This window comes from Helicoverpa armigera, chromosome 17 (assembly GCF_030705265.1).
Source record: "Helicoverpa armigera isolate CAAS_96S chromosome 17, ASM3070526v1, whole genome shotgun sequence".
NCBI classification, from domain to species: Eukaryota; Metazoa; Arthropoda; class Insecta; order Lepidoptera; family Noctuidae; genus Helicoverpa; species Helicoverpa armigera.
The window spans coordinates 3431059-3455802 of NC_087136.1; the positions used below are offsets into that span (position 1 = coordinate 3431059).

At 34.6% G+C, this 24744-nt stretch overlaps 1 protein-coding gene across 1 annotated transcript in view; it reads left to right on the forward strand.

Moving 5' to 3' along the window:
* LOC110370380 (hemicentin-2) overlaps positions 1–24011 on the forward strand; it is an 81099-nt gene extending 57088 nt beyond the window's left edge. Inside the window, exons 3-7 of the mRNA XM_021326152.3 lie at positions 5300–5496; positions 21099–21309; positions 21729–21828; positions 22751–22908; positions 23601–24011. Of these exons, the coding sequence (XP_021181827.3) occupies positions 5300–5496; positions 21099–21309; positions 21729–21828; positions 22751–22908; positions 23601–23845 (911 nt within the window). The 3' untranslated portion in view covers positions 23846–24011. The remainder of the gene's footprint in view (positions 1–5299; positions 5497–21098; positions 21310–21728; positions 21829–22750; positions 22909–23600) is intronic.
* The last annotated feature ends 733 nt before the right edge of the window (positions 24012–24744 follow it).

Genomic DNA, 24744 nt, shown 5'->3' on the forward strand with positions numbered 1-24744 from the left:
ACGTGGGTTTATTAGATAAATATTTGGATGCCGATGTCTTCAGATTGATGCTCCTTCAATTTTCATTTATCGCATTAGACCCATATTTTTATGGAACTGAAGACGCTAAAAGAAATAAATCTGAAAGTGAAAGAATAGTTTTTATGTATGAGTGCAACTTTTCTAAGTTTGTATTTACTATCTGAGTATATCTTGGATACAAATTACCGTGTTTCGGAGGGCACGAGAAACTGTAGGTCCCGGCTGTCATTTGAACATTTATGGCAGTCCTTACGGCTAGTCAGAAGCCAGTTAGTCTGGCAACCAGTTTGCATTTTTCTATATCTTGAACGTTTTTGACGCAATACTAAATATTATTCAAAAAACTAACAGAACAGTTATTTTAATGCAGCCAATAGTGTTTCATAATTTGCAGCAAAACTTTGGCAAAAGCCGCTTTGGCTAGCAAGCACTAGATATAGTGCTTATTTCAAGTTGTAGCAAAATGGACTTACTTTAGACATCAAAGTTAGTTCGACAAGGTCGGCTAATATGTTTAATTTCTATACCTACCTTATACTAAAATAATAAATAAAAACCATTTGATAAAATAGTCATTGTTATCAATCTTTATTATGTCAATATGGTATTTTTTAATACCTTGTCCATTTTGATTTATTGAAAATAAACCTAGCATACCTATCACCGAGGTGACAGGTTCAATAAACTGTAATTGAATTGAATGGAACTAATCAAATCAATTTTATGCTATTTCATTGATGTCACATATGTATTGCAAATTCATATTTGAATTTATGAACACTGTCAAATAGGTGTCATGATAAATCTGAAATACGATATTGTCAGATAAAATTACTTTTTTTATTAGTTGTTCGACGATTATGAAAGAGATTTAGCGTTCTATTTTTAGAACAAATCTCATGGTATATATTGTTTAACCATGACTAATTTGACAGTTTGAGCCTGAAGGATTTGTATGTAATCTATAGATATATATTCTATATTTTCAACTGAAGAATCCAAACTTTCCAAGAAATATAATACCTTGTATGATTAACCCTTTGTATGTTGGGGCGCTGATATATGCGAGACACGATTGATTTTCTATTGTTTTATAATTAGCGGCATACAAGCAGTGAAGTGTTTCATTACAAAAAATGTATTCAAGAAATAGCTGGTATTAAATACATTTTTAAGGAAATAAAATAGTTTAACGCAGTGGTGAACTGCAATACCATGTTTTAATAAGGTCACAAGCGTGGGCCACGGGCCATAATGTTACAGTTTTATTGCGCTGACCAAAAATCATAAATCCTAACTTTTTTTATTAAGGGCGAAGGAGGTCACACGTCTTCCTTAGATTTTATGTCGAACTAAAATAGATGTAAAAAGACATGAAAGCCGACGTAAGTTTGTCGTGAAGTCCCTATAAAAAAAAAAAAAAAAACTACACGTCCTTTCCTAGTTAAGCTAGAGGATTATTTGAAAATATAAAATCATATTTAAAGGCTAAACCATCTTCACCAATGTATAAATAAAGTTTCTGAAGTGTACATTAGACAATACAGTGCATTCACAAAATTATATCCTTCATTGGCTTCATTATTTTTTTACAAAAATAACCAACTAGTTTCTCCAATACTTTAGATTATTTATTATACTTGGATAATATGAAACACTGGTAGGTACATCAGGTGGAGTTAATGCTTTTTTCAACTTTTGGGTCATAAAGCTAATGGAGCAGATGCAAAACTTAATGTTGGATAAAATATTAATATTATTCTCAGCAAAAACAATACTTGGTTTTGCTGGATAAAAATAAATAACTCATGCCTTATTGCCCGGGATTTAAAACCATAAGCGCAGTCTGTTACGGTACTTAGCTAATTATTTTGCTTTGTCCACATTCATAATAATCTAACAGCACTTTAACACCAGCGAACTTTCCACTCGGTTTTTATTAATGTCCGACCGAACTTTCGGTTTCGGCCGAGTTTCGGCCAAAAATCAAGTTTCGGCTGCAGTTTCGGTTTCGGCCAAAATCGGCCGAAACTTTTGCCGAAACCGAAACTTATCTCGCAAGGTCACGCACATTCGCCTAACTTCTTTTCCGCGGCAAAGCTGTGTCGTAAGCCGTCGGCTCTGTTCGGAAATCATCGTGTGCCATTCGGATAGCTCCGTAGTAATGCAATAAAACTTAGTCAGTGCGTGTGCGTCCGACGGAAACATTATTTGGAGGTTATGTTATGATGGAACTGATAACATGTAAGTTGTTGTTTTGTTTCTGTACTTGAATGATTTATATAGTTAATTAAATATTGAGTCAATAACTGTTTTGTTGTTATTAACAAATGAAGTCACATGTAAAAAAGAAATTGTAAGTAAATAAAAAATGTGAAGTGTTTAATTTCATAAATTACGTTTTATAGGTAATCTTATTCGAGATTTTTCATTCCGATGACCTATTGTCCGATTGTTATTATTACGGTTTAATTTTTAATTGTTTCAAAGTAAAATGTCACAACGAGAAAAAAAGTCCGATTTGTCAGTACTTTGATAAAAGTATCAGTGATACATCAAAAGCTGTTTGCAAGATATGTAACAAGTGCTATTCATTAGGAAGCCACGAAGCAAAAAAACAAACATCATATGGACTGAAGTTGCATTTATCAAAATTTCATGACCAGGAATACAGGCAAGTAAAAAAACGTGTCTCAGAATTGAATGATTTCAAAAGTGAAGCAAAATTGAAGCGAACAGACTCGAGTGCATCGTTGAAATCGAGCGCAGATCAGTCAACTCTTGTTCAGACAACTATCTTAAGTTTGACTTCTAAACCTAAAGTTGCACTATGGCCTGATGATCATGAAATTACAAAAAGGATTGACAAAACTATAATATTTACTAAAAGATTTTTTAATATTGTATTAAATAAATGATTACAATACCTACAACAAACTGAATTAATATACTGTGTTTCCTCTTCATGCCCTAATTAATGCAAAATAATGGTAAAAAACACCAAATTTCAGTATTTTAAGAAATTTTATACTTGACCATGTGAGTTTCGGTTTCGGTTTCGGTTTCGGCCGGAAAACCAGTTTCGGTCGGACACTAGTTTTTATCTATGTGGCACATAATAATTTTTTAACCATAACATTGCATTACTTTCTATTTAATTTATAATTTTCTTTTCACCTTCGAATGGGTTCTCTGTAGGCAAATTACTTTACTTTAAGGTGTCTATCTAAAGGGCATCTTCGAAAACTGATATTCAATCCAATTATCCCCAACTTTGTGCAGCAAACTCGGGGTATAAATCAATCTCAAAGGGCATCGGAGCAAAACCTTCGTCTTGTCTGAGATATGATAGGTTTGTCTCTGGTCAGACACATGAAGATCTAGGTCGGAGTGAACACTGACTTATTTAGGAGCATATTGTGGTAACTATTGCATGCCATAATATTCTTAAATCTAGGTAAATAGAAGTGATAGAAATCTTTTTCAAATATTTAAATTTATACTTAAATATTTTTCAAAACTTATTTTTATTTTTTTCATTTAGTAAACAGAAGATACCCATATGCAGTTTTTATGATTGTTTTTTTTTCTTTTATTATTGAAATAACTACGTTTTTCAATGTGCACTTGAATGTTTATTTAATAATATAATTGTCTTTTACTTGTATAATAACCGTGACTATTAAACCTAAGTAATGAATTAAAATAATTTTAGAAATTAATTTCGACTATTAACAAAATCACTAAGCCTTTTTTTGAACTGCAATTAATAAAGATGATTGCTCAATGTTCACTGAATAAAATTAAAATATTTAATCCATTACTCTTAGTCTATTAATTGTTTGAAGATTACAAAGGCTGCATGCTATTTAAAGACTTTAATTGTTTTAAGCGATCATTGTCGTAAATGGGCCATAATGAAAGAATGTGCAATAAATCTAATTTGAACGGCGAACCTTAAACGCGTTCTTCCAATAACCTCTCTCCGGCATCATCCAATTTGTTTCTACAATGTTATTACTCTCTAAGCATGCAATTTTCATTCTCTTCCACCTTCCACGCAAATGGGGTATTCAAAACATTACGGACTACTTAGAGGCTCTTTTTGCATCATCACGTCAAACCAGACCTTAAATTCCACCATAAAGAATCTATTATTCAGAAACAACGCATTAATTTTTAATCCAATGTTCTCAGAAATTTCCTAAACGTTGGTTAGTGATGTCTTTTAGCGCAAAAACGACGTTTTATGTAAATGAATTGCGGACCGAATTGCACCCCATGGATCTCTGGAGCGATAAAGCGAAATTAAATATCTTAGTGTATGGACCGCAACGGAATAGCAGATGTTACTAAGTATATTCTCTCTAAAAGGAGCTGTGAATAACGTACATTTTTAACTAATTTAACTTATTTGCATGACTCTCATAAGAGATTTCTAATGAAATAAGCTGTGCCTTTGTACTATCTGTTATATTTTTCTTAAAAATAAATAAATTTATTTATTTATTTATTTTATTTTAACAGTTTATGTACACACGCAGAATACAGAGAAGAAGAAAAATATAACAGATAGTACAAAGGCACAGCTTATTTCATTAGAAATCTCTTCCAGCTGGCCCGTTATGAGAGAGTTAGAATAGAAAGAGATGCATGCATTAATATTGCAATTTATTTATTTATTTATTCCGACTTAACAAAGAAAGCATATGATTTGATTTTCAACGCATACGGGTTACATGAACAAAGTCCATTTCCTTAAGTTATATTTGACTAACATTATGTTATAGGACAGGATATGTTACATTATGTCAGCAATATAAACTTTGGCTCATCACGGTAAACAGCCCATCAAACTCTTCCGCTGAATATCACAACTGGGTTTATTATGAGCTTTAGCCATCTGAAGGCTATGAACTATTTTTACAAATACCTGTAGTCATAATCGACCGACTAAACTTAATTCGTATTGACGAGCTGAACTTGGCTCCAGGCAAACCCCAGTGCCTTGGGAAGATTAGAAGTTTCAGTACCGTGGAAATATTAGTAGCATAAATGGATATTAGAAGGAAGGATACAGAACCACTATTATAAAACACAGTAGATCTTGTTGTTTGTTTGCATTTGGTGAACCCAACCTCTTCCTTTTTTGGCGTGAGAACACCCAGCGTAAGAGCTTGCTGGTGGTGACTGTTACTCTTAGCCACTACAATCACCCAGGTACATTCAAAATGATACCATATTAAAACCCACTAAAGTTCAATTTCCTTTCTCCCAGGTATTTCAGCGGGCGGCGGCGGTGACACCAGTGAGGAAGCGACCACGACCACCGTCGACTTCGCGTTCAATGCCACTTCTAGCACCGAGAGCGTCGCCCAGCCATACTTCGACAATGCAACGAAACGCGACTATACCGCCGCTGTGGGCCAGCCGGCGTATCTACATTGTCGAGTGAAAAATCTGGGAGATCGAGCGGTATGTATCTCTTTACTTCTATGGCAGCCTGGTAGCTTTAAGAAAATAGTTGCATAGTGCATAATCAAAAATCTCCAAAGAAAATAGCTTGCGAAAATACGGTGTGACGAGGAGCGTACTGTCTTCGTCCTTATACGCGTTCTTTGGACTCGTCCATTTTTTTAATACAATAAATCGTTGTTAGATGTCTCAAAGAACCCGAACGCCTTATTAATCGTATCGTACCTATTTGACCTACAAGAAGGTACTTGACTTACCTGCATTATGGCATCATCGCTTATTTTTCTTTACTCCGTGACTAAATAAAAAACAGACAATTACACTATTATACAATAAACACTATAAACCACTTATGTTGATATGCTTTCTAGGGAAAATTATGTAATTGGATCTGCGGTGTCATAGAGATAGACGGTAATTTTCAAAGCGTCTAGTATGTTGTAACTCTACACACAGCTTATATTATAAACATGCTACACTATAGTTACTAACTGTTTATGTTATGGTATAGTCTACGTAAAGATATTTTATAAAAGCAGTACATAAACCTCAGTCGAAATAAATAACACTGTTAGTTTTCAGAGAAACTTAATTAATCAAAAACTTGAGACCTAATTTCCTAACAAAGCTCCAAAACTAAAATTAGTTAGTACCTGCTTATAAAACTTTCTTTATCTATCTGAGGGACACTGAATTTTCTCGTCTAAGATAATCAGGGTCCTAGATTGAGTTGTACCTACTACCGAGACAGAAGTCGTCCTAACGAAAATTAATGGTCTCGACCTCAATCAACTATCAGTTTATCACTTTTTGTTTGGCCCTTAAGTACGTTAAATATTTATCTAGTGAAGGACCATTTAGTATTTTCATTTCGTTTGTTCTGTGTAGTTTGGATGCTATGATTAATGTTTTTAGAGTTAAGTGATTCACGGTTCTTTTAGTGTTGTACTTAATGCAATTAGGGATTAAGTTTCCATTTTGCCCTGTCCTCATTACGGATCTAGAAAATTCTGCTGTAAAAACGTGCAGGTACCTATTTTACAGCAACTAAAGTTTTTAAAATATAATTTAATTCAAATTTAAATCCAACGAGAGAGAACATGGCTTTAAACTCAACGCTACAACGGCTTCCCCGCGATATGAGTAGGCCTCGAGAGTATTTCTCTCACTCGCAGCAGAATACAAGGACCAAAGTAAACTCCATTTACGAAATTAATCTTTTCACTTTTATAAAAAGGCTAGTCTTTCCGTATAATAAAGTGGGAATAAAGGTTAGTTACCCACGAGAAGTCAAAGTAAACGAGTGACGAAACTGTTTCAAAATTAGGCGCACCCTCCGAAATAAAGCGCCTGCCTTTGTAAAAGACATTGTGTACCTAAGTAATTACCTACTTTATTGAAAACGTAGCCTGCGTAGAGAACTTTTGAGGAAATGTTTTAGATAAGGGAAGCCATTTATTTTAATGAAAAATGACGACCTTTTTTACGCTCGGCGCAAACGCTTCGGTATATCACCGTAACGTTGTGCCTACAATACATTTTACACAGCATTTGGTTGGACTATAAAGATTTTATGTGTTCTGCGGATATGATTGATTTTTTTGCGGGTAGGTATAGCTTCAGAGGTTGCACGTGACGTCATAATCGAGATACAATGCTGGTCATTTAGGAACATTGTTTGCATACCAATTAGTGAGAGCCAGATCTTGTTGCTAGCGGCAATTCGCGTTTAATTGTTTAATGTCTGCTTGAACTAAGCCGTAAATATGAACCCAGAATTAAGCTTTGTAGTCTCTATTTCTTATAATATCATTTACATAATTATTGACAAATTAAACGTCTAGCCAAAGTAATTTTATGATTTGTATTCAATGAGGTGTCATTTCATTTGTGTAAGATAACAGTTTCCATGAATCTAAATTCAAATAAGTTTGTATCAAATACCTAGAAATGTTTCCAGCCTGTTTATCTCTAAACAAATAGCTTCAGACACGAAATGACGATAAAGGACAAATAAAAAAATATTTCATAAGAAAAAAGTGTTTGTGAAATAAGCATTTTTTTCGCAAGAACTAATAGGGCGAAGAATAATACGTATAGCTGACTTTTTGCCGTCGACCAAAATCTTTATTGACAATAAGTGGGATTCGTGTCAAAGAACATGATATTTTTCTTTGTTAAATATTACTTAGTGAATAACAGTATTAGATAAGAGTTTCATAGATAGTTTTAATTTACCTCATTGCACGAATATTACTAGCTTTTTTAGATAAAATAACAATATTCTTTCGTATTACCACCAAAACCAATTACAATATTGCTTTTAACAATTCATGTAGAGTGGTGCTACTATAGGAATAAGTACTATTAAAAACCTATAAAATATACTATAAAACTAAAAACATATATATTTTACAGCCGAAAGATAGAAATCAAGTGTAGGCAGTCCATTAAAGTGTCAAACGAACCATATTTCAAAACGTGATCCATTTTCCACAGATATCAGCAATATAACGTGATAAAAGTGTAAAAAATATTAACATACATATAAAAAAACGCAGGATTTATATGCCTAACGGGGTCAGTAAGTACTTTCAATAAATAAAAGCATGCACATAAATTTTCATAGAAGGACAAAGGTGACAAATTGTAGATCCGTTTTTTCTTTACACCTTTTGAACACAGATCCTCTAAATATTTTGGATGATATCGAGAGGCACCTAAAAAATAATGTGTTCTATAGATCCATGTTATGGGGTCAAGCTAGAAACTTCTTCTAATATGAATTAACTTACCTTGTTATACTTTAGTTTTGAATATTCCGATTCATTTTAAAAACCTTCACTCGAAGTTATAAATTAAAATAAAAAAAATGCATTATTTTTCTGATACATATTAAAATACTACCTAGGTAAGGTGACCTTAACGGCCATATCACTGACGTGTCTTCAGTATCAAAAAAAAACATGAACTGCTTAAAGGAACTATTTAATTAATTAAATTGAATAACTGAAGGACTACAAACAAAGCCAGCTAATCTATTAACAATCGCATAGAGGAACTACAAATTCTGATAACAATACAAATATGGCTTGAATACACAATGATATTGCAAGCGCATTGCACACTCGCGGATTTTGGTTTCAGTCTAAATTAACTTGAAATTACCATACTAATCCTATAAACATACTCATGTATGAGAAATGGCAATTACACCGATTTCATCAAATCCAGTTTTAATTAGCACTTCATACAAAGCTTTGTTTGTTTTCTTGTTTGTAATTAATTTGTATCAAATAGAATTAGTAATTAAAATATAATAGGTACTTCACTCATGTTCGTTTGTTAGTTTTTACGTTATAGAAGTATTCCGTAGGTAAATATTGAAAACATGTGTTAACGAAAACAATTTTAATGGTAATAATTTAATTATGCAGCGTGAAATTCGATGCCCTTTCGGAAGTATATATGTCGGAGAATGAATATTTTTTTATTTTTCGAGTAGCAACACTAGACTGAATGTTGTGAGCTTCATATTGATGTTTGACAGTGACAGTTGTCTGTGTCATTTCAATCTGTCAGTAGTGTGAATGTCGATGGAGCTCGCTCTCTTGCTCCTGAGACGTCGCCGGCGCCGGGTGTGCGCACTGACCGAGAAATATTAAGATGGCGGACGAACATCACCAACACGTGGATTCAAATTCGTTTGAATCTGCGACATATATAATGAGAGCACATTTTAAATTATTGCAAATGCAAATTAATTTGGCACATTATCTGCGAAAGTACATTCATACTATTTTAATGCAGTCTATACTCAAAAATGAATATTGATGAAAATATTTTTCGTACCATTAAAAGTGAAAGGAGAAGCTAACGAAGGACTTAATAGAGTCAAAGCAAGGTTGCTACACATTTTAATTTCACCCTATATACAAATACGTTGTATACTAAGAATCTAATCAACTTGCAAAAAAGGTCTACAGCCTACACTACAAGCTCATAACGTCGCTTCGTTTCGTTTAAGGAAAAACGGTACGAAGTTACTCTGCAATATTACATAAACTGAATTCATGAATATTTTTTATGAAGCTCCCATGTAGCGGGCATCAGTCGTTATATCAAAACTCTGCACTGCTGAAGCTTGGTTCATAAGCATGCATTTTAAGACACGCTTACACATTGAACATTACTGATTAAAACTGATTTCACGTTAAACATCATCTCTCGAGCCTTTTTCCTAACTATGTTGGGATCGGCTTCCACTATAACTGGATGCAACTGAGTACCAATGTTTTACAAGGAGCGACTGCCTATCTGACCCCTCAACCCAGTTACACGGGATGCCTACAGCAAAAGGTTGAATTATTATTATTTAATAATAGTGCAATGTTGAAAGGAATAAAATGCATTATTATCCCTCTGCTTGTTCGATTCTTGTCGCATAGAAGAATAGAAGAGAATAAAACGTGGTCTGATAACAAGTACCTGCCTATAAAGTATACCTATTATCTGATGTTTCGGTAAACCCTTATCAGTCTACCTTAGCGGTCCTTTTGGTACCGTTTAACTATATTATCATCCCACGCCGGGACTTGGTTAAGCACCGTTTCCATGGCTGCAAAGATAGACTCAACCATTAATATATTTCTGTGTGGTCTATTTCTAGACTAATATTATGAAGAAGAAAGATTACCTAGTATTTTTAATATTATCATTCACTACAAATACTGGACAGGTTTCAAAAAGTATTCCAAAATTAGAATGTTACACTTACTCCTTGGTAGAAAGGCTACATTTTATCCTGGTATGCAAAATAGGTGAAACCGCCAGAAACAACTAATCCACTATTTAATATTCAAAACGTATGACAGTAAATTCGTATTTATCTGCTATATATTATTTACTATCTGTTTCTATTGACGTTGTATAAAAATCCGCAGTTTTAAGCCAGTTTTCAACCTGAATTGCGTCTTAAAATGTTATCGAGGTCACTAAATAAAAATAAAAGTCGAGATAAGCGTTGCATTTTATTTTAATAGCTGACATTTAGCTATCTGTGGTATCTCCGATGTTCAAAATATTTTCATAATTCTGCATTTAAGAACTGACTTTTACTTCGGTTTTAAATTGAAATGTTTACTCGAATTTATACTTTAGGTATTTCATTTTGTGTTCCTAATATTTTATTTATCGATACAATTAGATTTATCGGACATATGGTGCTGGAAAGTTTTTTGCGCCTCGTTCTTCCCGGAAAAAATACATGGGACGTGGTGACGTTCTGGTGTTTAAGGGGGTTGTCTCATGTTATCTTGACGTCCAAAAAGTGCTGTTTTTCAGCAAATCTTTTCAAGAAGATCTCAAGTCAACGGCCACTTGTCAATGAAAAACCTGATTACACTCTCAAGAAACAGTAGTCCCAAGCAACCCTGTCAAAGTACGAAATTCTCGTAAACATGAAACGTCTGGATATTAAATATCTTTTGGGAAGCTACTTGCTAAAATCTCCACATATTAATGTCACCTTCATCTATGAAGGAATTTAATATAAGCTTCCTTTACGTGACTGTACTTACGAATTTAGAATTCCTCTAATGTCGGTGTCAAGATTTAGTAAGTAGGTGGGGGTGATATTTAGGCTTTTTATTGGGCGTAGGTGGGATAAGACTCGAAAGATTTCGTGGTGGCCTAGTGGGTAAAGAACGAACCTCTTAAGTATGAGTGTGAGGGTTCCATTTCAGCACAGTACTAAGTATATTTTATACACCAATGGCTGTGTTTCGGATGGCACGTTAATCTGTAGCTGTAGCTCGGCTGTCATGTAACATCCGTGGCAGTCGTTACGGGTAGTCAGAAGCCAGTAAGTCTGACACCAGTCTAACCAAGGGGTATCGGGTTGCCCGGGTAACTGGGTTGAGGAGTTCAGATAGGCAGTTGCTCCTTGTAAAACACTGGTACTTGGCTGCACCCAGTGAGACTGGAAGCCAACATAGTTGGGAAAAAGCTCGGGCGTGATTGTGATGACTGGGCGTGGGTAGGATAAGACGCTGGAAGACACATAAGAATGTCTTTTTATATAAATAAACTAATCAGTGTGGGATTGTACGGACGATTCTGTAAATAGAACAGTCTCGGACGGTGACAATTTAATTGGACTTTGTCAACAGCGGTGACTTTGTACAAAACAAATTTTCCTCAATCGCTTTGTTTTTTAGTTTATGGGGAAGATCTTTTCCTGGCCGTTTCTTGTGTTTATTTAAGTACAGTTCGGTTAAGTGGTTTGTAGAGTAATAATATGTATCTGTAAAGTTTGGGAACTCCACGATCTCAAATTGAAAACATTTGTACACTTCTTCGCACTGTTTGATTTTAAAGAAGTACCTACCTATGTAGAAATTGAATCAATTTTTTTTGCAATATAAAAGGATGGTTACAAAAATATGAAAGAATAAGTAGTGCTGGAAACACAAACTTAAATAATCTGCTATCTTGGGAACAGAATTCTCGAGTAAAAAGTGCATCGTTGAATTTCAAATAATTTTACACCAACCATTGCACACGTAAAACCAATAGCTATTACAAAATAATAACATGAACTGATAATTATAAAAAAACACATGCAATATCCGTGCGAATTAAAATTACAATTTAAATTAAGTTCATTAAAATTGAAAACGTCTTACAATAACAGCTCAAATCTCCATTTCATATGAGAATACAAAATGATTTCATTGTTTAAATTTGCTTTCTCTCTTCATAGCATATCCCTCCTTGCTCCTTGTTCTGAAGACGTTACAAGCCATTAGAATTAATTATTAATTTCCGAACTAAGTTTCTAGATCCTTTAGTTCAGTTTCTAGTTGAAGGAAGTGTTAAATCTTAATTATAGGTATTATACACACGCGTAGATTACCTATATCAATAACTTGGTTGTAGAGATTAAGTATCTGATAACTTGTAGTTATCAGATACTTAATACTTATGATAACTATAGTTGTAAGTATATTGTGTTCGGCAGCACGAAAGTGTAATTTTCAATGAATCAAATGACTGCGGCAAACTATTACAAAGATGCGATTTACTCAGAAGAAGAAAAAAACAATTACATTACACAAAAAACAACAGAACATCGTACATTTGAAAAAGGAACGCATTTTACGCTCCATAACGCAGAGCAGTAATGGAACGTTAAGACTGACTCCTAACTTAGTTGGTATATTGTTACAAGTCCCATCTATCCGACGTCCGCTAAATATAAATAACTTTACTAATTAGTCGACTTGAGTCATCTTCACTGCTATACCGTTATTAGGGAACATAAAATTGATTTATAGTTTGTATGTGCTCCATAAATTCGGAAAATACTTTAGTTATTTCATTGGGAGCCTCTTGTCTAATTAATTTCTGTCATACTGGGTTTCTATGTGTGAAATTCGCTGGTCTAGGCCCAGGCTTGTAAAGTGAGGCAATTTAGTACAAACGAGATGAGTTATGGCTGCTGTCAAAATTTAGTACATGAAAACTTTATTTTTATGTATACTTGTATATGTACATAGGCACGTCTACAGATTGAACCAACGGTGTGTAAACTTTTTGATAAATGAAGGAATCTTGGACCATAAATACTTTCGTAATGCTTTGTATACCTGGATCAAATGGGTCCATATGTTTAAATTGCGTATTTTGTATAGTTCTTCTGATGATTTGAACGTTGAATTGCCAGTGTGATATTACAAATCTTATTATAGTCTTTGCTTGTGTAGAGATATCCACGAAAATACTTATAGCATCATATAGAATACACAGTTTATATGTACGTATATTTGTTAAAGACTAGACAATAGGTGACCGAGTTTAGATTCCCGCCTACCTCGGACGCTCTCAACGAAAATAGCGCCGACATTGACACGGATAGAGAGGAAGCTTAACAATGCATATTTCTAAAATGCATTCCAGCTTTAGACTGCATTTTTGTGGTTTCACAGTTTTTTGTGAATACTTATAAGTTTCAGAATTTTGGACTATTCTTCGACTGATATAAGAATTCACTTTGTACAAAAAAGCAGCAGTAGTTAACATCGTTACCACCTTTTAAGATCTTTTAGGTACCTACATTTCCGTATAGAGAGAACTTGCTTCTTAGGAAGAAGCTATTTACTTTGGAAATGCACTGCAATGGTTCCGAGGGTCTCCTACTATTGTATCTACTGTGCCCGACAGGGTCCATAATTGTGACATAATTTACCTATGGAACAACAACTGTAAACATTATGGTATGCATTAAAGAATTGAGTATTGAGGGTAACTACTCTCATACTTGAATCCGCAAGAAGCGGTTGTCTGAGACACTATGCTATTGACACATTTTGCCTTAAAATACCTGTCGTACCAACTCGCAATAGTACCTAGTAGGTACCACCAGCCCAGCATCTACACATAAACACACTCTTTTAATATAACGCACAACATAAATTATAATTTTCATTAATAATTTTGCACATTAAAAGTCATGTATCATAAAAAGTAAATACCCTAAAAATGTACCGTTATAGCGTCACTGATACCGGCTAAGGGCGTCGTTTATTTAGAATTTAACAATATTTTACCGGTCGATGGCGTCCTATACCAACAATTTTATGTAAATAACCGCTGAACTGTAAAACGGTATGAAAAGGATCGCGTTCCGTGTTCACACCTTGTACGTTCACTTTCCAAAAATACACCTTATTTATTATTATCACAAAATACAGGCACCAAAGTTGTTTGAATGAAAATAATTTATTATGGTTTTGCCTTTATTAATTTTGCCCGTAGGCGTTGCTTTTCATTTTAGCTATTATTCCATTCTGACGGAAAATAGCTGTTGAAATTGTAAGGTTGGACAAATCTGTTAGACTTCGCTTCTTGACTGAACCAGTCATCTGTTGCCAACTGCTTATCTGCGTAGAAGATACTTTGGATAAACTTAAGTGCATTGGCGGATAGTCCAATACGGCCATCATCTGCCTAGCCTTTTCGGCTTTTTTATTGGTGTCAGGCATGCTTAAATATTTAGAATACTTAAGTGGTTCAATTCTATCGGTTATTTCTAATACTAAACTTCATTGGAGCTTAAAGACCTGTAACTTCTTAATTTTTGACCCACACCAGCCGTTGCAGCGTAACCTCAGCCGATCGATTAGTAAAAAAGTCACGTGCGACTTTGAACCCAACATCATTATTTCAGAAGCAATAAATAACAAAAGAAAAGCAACGAAACAATTTTGGTAAAAACTTGGCCGCGCCATACGGCCATAACTTTGAAACACAGTTACCGTAAAAATTGAGTAAACGTGGCTAAGTCTCTATTTGTTCGGAACACGCGACGTTAAGCACATCACACCTAAAGGTTCGAATATATTGTGTTTTGTAAGTTTGGTGAACTTAGAGTAAACAAAGATTAGTGAATCATACCACGAGTGTTTGGAAGTCCGGTGGTGGTCCGATGGTGACCTTTGCGCCAACGCGGTCTTCACTACTTATTACTAGCTATTTTCCCGCGATTTCACCCACGTCCCGGGGGAACTTCTTCCCGTATCGGTATAAAATATAGCCCTTGTTACTCGGAATAGGTTAGCCTTCCTGTAGTGACTTTTTTTCAAATCACTTCAGTAGTTTCAGAGCCTTTAATAAACAAAGAAATAGAAACAAGTCATTTTAACCATTTAGTATAGATGTTTATAATGACGAAAAGAATTGACAAAGTTGTCTAAAAATATTTTCGAAAGTAAAATACTAGAGCATAACAAAAGCTTTGTCTCTTCTTTGTCTATAAAAATAATATTACTCAGTTAATCCTTTCACATCCTTAATAACACAAATTAGGGTTACGACAGACCTTAAATACTTTTCAATTATGACTTTATCACCCGGAAGCTCTTAACTGGCGAAGCTTTTCACAATAAACGGGACAAATGTTTTAAGTAGCATTTTGTCTCTATTTTCTGGCCAAACATTATTACGCTGTTTTGTGTTTCTCACGCAGTTCTATGTTTGGGAAAAAATTTGAAGAGGTTTTTATGATTTGTATTTGCCGGTATAAAGGTTATCTTTCTTTAATTTTCAATTGGTAAATAAAGTTAAAGTGGGAACTGAACTAATTTATTTTGTTTTTATTTTGGTTCCTAGACCATTAAAAAACTATTTTCTTTCTTACTAGTAAAATAATTACTTTATATTTTTAAACTTTTCAGTTATCTCTAACATTTAAATAAGGGCCCTTGTGGCATGGAAAAATAAAATAGCACAACCTTATTACTAAAGCCTCAGTCGACTGCCACAAAAAAGTTAAAACAATTCTTTACTTTTAAAAATAGAACAATCAACAAAATTGCAACCACTAAGCCACATTTCGATACCACAAACACGTAATAAAACGGCAAAGGAATTCTATTAGACATCTTTATCGAAGTCAGCGTTCGGGTGTATATTGGCAATGCGGCTTAACAGTTCCTATGTGGGATTTGATTTTCCGTACAAGCCTCAGTAAGTGCAATAGGAAATGTCGCGTGAGCGTCGCCGTCGAATAAAGCAAAGAGAATTGGGTCGAGGCCCACGAAGCCACACATTTTGGAACAAAGCCAGCCGCAACGGCGATTTTGTTTTATTTTGTGAAAATAAAATACGTACTGTATAACGATTTAGCTCGGTTAATAACGATCGCGCCATTTATGACTGGTGTCACAATGGAATACTGGTTGGACAACGGTTTTGGATTATACATTGGGTTTTAAGGTTCGTAATAAACAGATTAGAGAGGGTCGTTTTATTTGGAATGTGATCGCAGATTATTTTTATGTATTGTTATCAGCAAACGCTGAGTAAATAACGGTTATTTTATGTAGGAACTTTAACTTAATTATTTGTTAGCAAAACAGTTTTCACGACAACAAAATATGCGTCCATACGCATAGTTTTTTAATTCCCAACACACTCGCCAAACCACAAATCCATAAAATAACATTAATAAAATTATACGATACGGGAGCACGACAATTTCACAATAAAAAATATTTTCCCCCTAAAAATGCAAAAACATCCATTTAAAAATTACAGCAATCATTCTGAAAAACATCGGCATGAAAATAACTGCGAAAAAGGATACCACTGAGAATTTCCCCCGAGACAAATTACCCTGAGCTCGCTACATCAGCAGATTTGTACTCTCTTTAAGGAATTCTCACCTGATTACAGGCAACAGGGAAATCAATGATATGTGAAAGATTTGTTAAACTCCCTTGTCGAGGCTAGATACCTAGCAATTTGGGTGAATGCCTTCATTAGCTGTTAAATGTAGACATTCTTGAAACAAAAGAACAATGGATGATTTGTGTGAAAGGCTGACTGGAAAGAATATCACTTGTGAGATGACGTTGGACAGATAAATATGAAAGAAGGAGACATGCTACGCCGGCCAGAAATAAAATTGCAATAAAGACAGGATGATTGTGGTCGGTAAGCGGGTGAAATAGTACTGAAATTTTTTTATTACATTTTACTTGATTCAAACATCGACCTTTAATACTGAGTTACATTGAAATTATGCGTGGGATACGAAGCTTCCTTAGTGAAAATTGTATATGTCTGACATTTCCGCCACTTTCAATACATTATGTCATATTCATAACATATTCAAAAGTTGCCCTTTACACAAAAGTACCTATGCAATATTCTAAGTAAAGAAAAATGTGCTTGCTAGATTTAGAAGAAAAACATTTCAGAAAAATATCTGGGATGACAAATAATGTTTGAACCTAGCAAAAGTTAAGCTAATAATATATTGATTGTTAAGGTATTAATCAGTTATTATTTTTGCTAGTGGCAGTATAGATACGTCTACTCCAGCCATTGCACTCGACTTAATCTTTCGGGGAATAAATCATATCATGCACGTTAAGAGAAATACTTTTTCTTCACATATTAAACCCAATTCCAAGTTATTTTCAGAATGTCCTAGAATCAAAATAGAATATGAAGTACCAACACATAAGTACATAAAACTTGAATGTCTCGTCACGTCCGTCTACGCTAACTATAAAAACGAGCACCAAAATTACGTGAGTGTGTTTCGTCTGCGGAATAAAACTAAATTTATGTACATAGGCCGTTAAAAAGGGCTGAGATACATCTCCCGAGATGGGATCAAGACGAATTACCCAATAATATTGGATTTGGGACGTGACAAGTAACGGAAAACGGTTTAAAATTACCGTAATTTGGGAAGTCTTTTGTTGAGATTTATTTGGAGTTAACTTGCTCGGTTAACTTTAACTTGTTTATGTATATTATTGTTATTTGTTTAGGCTAATGTCTGTCTCTAATGTATCACACAGACTTTTATGTTACTAGGCAATTGAGTGTATGGTACAAGAGTGAACAAAGCACTTGGAAATAAATAAAACAGCAACTGGTCTTCTTTAGTCTACGTAATATAAAGTATGATTCAATATTATGTAGGTTAATATATTGTACGATTAAATATTACATAAGTACATAACAACATAACGTATTTTGTCGCTGCTAAAAGCAAACCACAAATAAATTAATAACAAACCCGCCTCTATTTGCTACATTGAACATTACAAAAGCTTTTGCAGATTGTGATAATGAGAAAGTATTTTGTACTTGAAAATTGTTTTGAACAAAGACGCTTCTGAAAGCAGAGATCGGTGGTTCACGACATTAATTAAATTTTCATCGGAGAATTTCTGTTAATTCCCACCAACTGATGGGCATCGAAGAACTTAACTCGACGGAAACAAAATATCGATATGGTTACGGGTTACTTAATAATAATCTTTATTAAATAACGTAATTTTGAATTGAATGAGAACATTAATGACGACTTGTTGATGTTTCTAAATTGTTGTGTTTGTTTAAAGAATGTTGAAGATCGTTAATTACTTTGTTTGATTTTGATAGAGAAAAGATTAGCATTAAAAAAAATCAGGGCACGATTACATTAAATTATGAATTGTAAATGAACGTGTAAAATTAATCAAAATCATTTGCAAAATTACTTTCAAAAAATACCAACCACGTATTAAAAATGTCATTGTAGTTATATCATTTTTTAGTCATATTTATTGAAATGAAATAGGAAGTATTCTGACTGGCACTTCCATAAATAGCTCAAAGAGATTGCATCCTCCTCCGAGCCTTTTCCCAATCATGTTGGGGTCGGCTTCCAGTCTAACCGGATTCAGCTGAGTACCAATGATTTACAAGAAGCGACTGCCTATCTGACCTCCTCAACCCAGTAACCCGGGCAACCCGATACCCCTTGGTTAGACTATTGTCAGACTTTCTGGCTTCTGACTACCCGCCGTAACGACTGCCAAGGATGTTTACTGACAGCCGGGACCTACAGTTTATCGTGCCATCCGAAACACAGTCAATGGTGTCTAATATATACTTAGAAAGTACATACAAACTTAGAAAAGTTGCATTGGTACTTGCCTGACCTGGGATCGAACCCATACCCTCATACTTGAGGTTGGTCCTTTACCCACTAGACCACCACATTCAAATAGCTCAAAGAGATAATTTTCTATTTTTAGCTACAAGATGAACAAAGCAAATAATTATTTATAGTAAAATATTGACTGTCAGCTTAACCGATGCAACAACAATTGAACATAAAAGACGTTTTCGAGAAATATTAACGATAAATTTCCATTATTTTGTCCTCAAGGGAAACGCCGAGAAAGTTTAATTAAATTGAATTATCTGACAATCATTTTCTCTTATTAATTCAAAAGCAAAATTTACAATTATTTCGAAATCGTCCAACTGAATTAATTTATATTTTGATAAACGTCTTGGACGAACACGGTTCCACCTGATTCGATTTTCGAGTTTTCTGTGTTCCATTTGGCTTTGTGTTGTGTGTTGTCTTGTCAACATTGTGACATCGGTGCAAGAGAAAATTACACAGTGTGTGTCTAAGTCCCCAGTGTTAGCTTGGCTAGCATTGCATTTAATTGAAGGCTCGAGCTGACCAACATTGTTTAAAACGACCGCCTCTCCACAAGTCGGGTAGCGCTGGGACTAACAACATGTTCCGCTCCGTAATCATCGCAGAGAACAGTGATTTTAGAACGGTTCAAATAGGAACTGTTAAAATTACTTAGCGCCTGTCCAACGCAAAACCTCATTAATAATGGACGGGGCTTGTGGCCGCTGAAAGTGTTGAAGCACTAATGTTTCCTTCCACAATCTAATTAAAGATTAATCAACGAGTACACGATGTGGTTTATGTTACTGCTTTTAATTACATCGGGTGCATACTGAAGGGTGCGTGTTTGTGTTGTTATTAGGTGTTTTAATATTTAATAAATCTAGCTAAAAACAGGACAAAAACCTGGACAATGAAGTCTGAAACCCACACACGTGCGTTAAGCGTGGTGATTAACACTCAATCCTTCTCCCAGCAGTGAGACGATTAAAAAGCTGTTGATGATGAATACGATTTTCAATCTAAGTGGATACATAAAGACTAGCAGTAGGTACTTAACTGTAAGTGCTAGTCGCACATCATATTATCACTGTCATATTTACGTCAATTGCTGTGACAGAAAGACTTTTAAGAATTAAACTTGAGTACCGTTTCAGTATAAAACGGTATTGTTAAATAAATAATTATCAAAACTAACTTATAGCTACAATATAAAAATAATGTGCTTGCAAATTAATCACCTTTTTATTATTTTTGGTTGAAACACATTTTGCCCAAAATGGTTTTAATATTGCTGCCTAAGTAACATAAATGCTATTTAATGGAGAAGGTCGATTCATTTAAGATAGCTTAACTTTCCCCGTAGAAGAAAAAATAAAATTTTGTTTATCAAGTATGATTAATTGCTTTCTTGTCAAACGAAAATAAGACGGTGAATATCATTGTCAACAAAAAAACAAAAATGAGACCTAATTTTGGAATATTAGGGTCGATATTAAACAAGCAAAGAAATATGATGTTGAAGGTAACGGGTGTTTGAAATTGAACGGATCTTTAATAAAATATGAACTGATATATCGGAAAATTGATTGGAACGCCCTTTACATTTCCTGCCGTGACTCTACGGGCCTCCCACGGTTCCTTTTGGATAATTTATTGAGTTTTTTCGGGTCCCGTACCAAGAATTTATGTACATCATCCAAAAAGTTGACCCGGGTTCAAAGCGGAGAAGGAGACTAAGATTTTTTGTATACATACTAGTGCCATGTAAAAAACTGTAGGTATGTTTTAGTAATCATTTAGACGTAAGACCGAATTTGTATAATATGTGTCCAAGGTTTACGTTTCTTGCTAGGAATACAAACAAATAAAATCACATACATGTCACATATATTATTTATTTACCTATACGAATATGATAAGCATGACTTAATAAACGCAGTGCCGAGCTCTAGGTCTTATAAGAAGAGTTTTTCTGTATATCTTAAGTATGTACCTAAACTATTGTCGCAGAAATCATTTTAAGTGTCAGCAGCCATCACAGATACTAGCGGAGTTAGTTTGTCGAGAAACTGTTTTAATGCTATCATTACATTGTCCCCAGGTATCCTGGATACGCAAACGCGACCTGCACATCCTCACAGTGGGAGTTCACACATACAGCAGCGACGCGCGTTTCGCCGCACTACACACGGACGGATCGAACGAATGGACGTTACGAGTGGCGCCTGCGCAACCACGTGACTCAGGATCGTATGAGTGTCAAGTGTCCACTGAGCCTAAGATTAGTCTGTCGTTTAGGCTTACCGTTGTAGGTTAGTATGGAAAAATAATTAGTTTTATTTTATTTTGAGTACTTACTAATTTGTGAAATTAGTTTCCACCACTGCTTAATAAGTAACGTGTCATAATAATTACATATTTACCAACTGTGTGATTTCTGCGTATTAATTTACTCAATGATTCCGCATGTTTTTCCCCTCAATTTTATACGATGACTGGTCACCATAGTTTAAATATAAAGGACTCAAATTGTTGGTTGTAAATATATGAAAATATAAACTACAGAATATTTTAAAGGCAAAAGCTTCAAAGCTTCGACGAAAGCTGCTTTCTGGCAAAATCTTGCGCTTCGAGATTGGCAAATAAATTGCCACCAGAGAACTTCAGAATCTCCTATTACTTGAGCAAATGATTAAATATTCAATACAACTAAAGTGATTGGTTGTTGCAGTTTCAAAAGCAGAAATACTCTCTGGACCGGAGTTGTTTGTGAGAGCTGGTTCTGACATTAATCTCACTTGCATAGCCAGGCATGCTCCCGATCCGCCAAGGTACGTATTTTTCTTAAAATAAGCTGTAATATTCTAAAGTGGACATGTGCACTGCATGTTCTTGAACTACACATGGGAGCAAGGAATATAGGGCAGTCATAAATTGTATTCTTTAAGTCTCCATTTTGAAATAGTTTGACGAAAAACAATGTTCAAACCATTTTCAATGTCAAACTGAATGCCCCTTTACAAAATAGGGAGTACTTATCATGTACATGGAAGGAGTATCAAATATTCGAAAAAAGACGCTGTATGAAAAAAATTGAACAAACACAAGTAGATAAATCGACTTTGCTTTATTATTAAAACAGGAAAAAACCCTGTTTCTGTACGAGTTACATATAAAATATGCTTCCGATAGAGCAAACATTATCGCCTTAAAACCGAGCTCAAAATTGCTTCAATTCTCGTTCATACCTTCAATATGTGGGGATATAAAGCTTCGACTCCAGTAATCTGAGGGTGTTGACTCGACATACAGACAGACTGTGTGACTTCCCATGTTAGGCACCGTTCTTCAAGCGAGACAATCCATGCACAACTATTTGCTGACAAGCGTTCGTGTGATCGGGATAGCAAATTGAATCTCAGATTGGAACAGTGGCGAACGAAGTAGATTAAGATAAAACGTGTTTAAGTAGAAGAAGTGTAAAGTTAAAGAAATTTTAAACGATTCTGATGATGGAGTAAAATCGATTATTCTGTTGCATAGCACTCACTCACTCACTTCAGCCGCGGCTTTGCCCGCGTGTGTTGACGAAAAGTATCCTATGCTTATTCAAATACCACCAAGAATATGTGTATAAAGTTTCATGATGATCGGTTAAGAAGTTTTTTGCGTGAAAGCGTAGCAAACAAACAGACTTTTGCGTTATAATATGCGTATGTTTTTATTTATTATATGAAAAATTTGTTTGTGCAGTTTCATCTACTGGTATCGCGGTTCAAACGTGGTGAACTACGCCCAACGCGGCGGCATCAGCGTCGAGACGGAACAACGCACGCGCACCAGTCGCCTGCTCATCGCGCGAGCCTCGCCAAGAGACTCCGGGAACTATACCTGCGCACCTAGCAGCTCGGGTAAACAAACCTGACCTATTTACCTTACTACAAAAAGAAAGAAGTTACCACAAAAAATTGTCGCATTATTTTAAGTTTCATAAAGCCAAAATTATGACTCGGTTAATTAGGCACGGCACACAAAAATCCTTAACGAAGCCCCCAATGTGAAATAGCTAATAGCAAGCCTTTGTTCCACATTCTGTTATTTCCTACAGCGGCTTACTGTTAAGCTACTTTACACAGTTCTTTTATTATTTTACCCTCGCGGGACATGTGGGTGTTATAAAAAATATGTATGCCGCAGTGGACGTCCATTGGGTCTGTTATGGCATACCTACATTTTTCATTTAACGTACTTCACTATATCTCTGTCCATGGCTGTGTAAAAACCATTTGTCTTTTTCCACGCCTCTCCCCTCAAGTACTGAATCAACGTGTTCAAATTCACTGTGTACTCGGAGTTCTTATCCATTTGTATTCCTTACACGCCATTAATATAATTCTCGCGAATTCTTTTTTTTCAAGATACGCTTAAAAATCGCGAGGCTCGGTCGGCATTTAAATAGGGTGCGGGATATCATTGCTGTGAAAAGCCTTTTCTGGATAAATAATCTTTGACGTATGATTTAATTTCCGCTGGGAGACATTTTCGTTGCATTTTCATTTCCCTTCGTAAAGTCATGTCAAGTGAGGATACTTTTTTGTAATAGATTCGGCGTCCGTGGTGGTGCACGTGGTGAGCGGAGAGCGGCCGGCAGCGATGCAGAGCCGGTCCAAGAGAATATCGCCCTTACCGCCCCTGATGCTTCTCTCGCTCAAAACAAGTCAATTGAAAACATTCCTTACCACAACCATGCTATACATACTTTTAATGTTTCACTATTCATCGAGATCTATTAGAAATATAAGTTTTCTGTTGAACAATTATTGTATCAGAAGGTTTGTGACTAGATGACCAGCTCCAGCTGATGTTGGTAATGTTGCATAAAATGCAGGCACAAACACTTTTAAATAGGGTTTTTAATTAGCCGTAAGTCAAACTGACGTATAAAGAAACGAATTATTGTAATAAGCATCTTTTTATTACGAAATCATTTTATCGTTCATTTGTTAAGCTTTGCTAAAGGATAGAGGTTTTAATTTTTTATGTATATTTTTGTACCTGTATTTTAAATTTGTTCTGATTTTATTTAAGAACTAGCACGAAATTCAATTTTAAATATTCTTCGTGGTTTTTTCCAGATTAACAAAATTATTCACATTTTTACCTCGTTATAGTTGCTTTCTTAATTATGAATTTCATAATATTTTATTATAAATATTTTTTACTTTTGATTTGAGTGTGTAAAGTTTTATTTCAAGAACTGAGTAGGTTTATTTATACTACGTAAAACATTGGATTTAATTAATATACTTGATTTTTTAATTTTCATAATATTTTCTTTTGAGTAATGATTTGAAACTTCAACGTTATAGATAGGTAATCTTAATTTTTTTATTATACAGAGAAATTTTAAATTGTTTTAATTTCTAGTGCAATCAAAGTAATACTTATTAAAAACGAATAATTTTAACATCATAGTACCTATTGCTAATAACATCTACTGATAGTCTACTGTAAATTATTAACGAAACAATTTCAATTGATTTTCATTCACTCATACCCCTGATTTGACCTTGTAAATATACCTGAATAATTGGAAGTAATTATAAAGTCACCTTTACACGAATAGTTGAATTTGTACGACGCTTTAAATTCTAGTTAAATAAAAAAATTAACAATTTTATATTTTCAATTATTTTGCCATGAAAAGCAGACAGTTACTATTTTATTCAGCGTGAGATGTTCTCAAA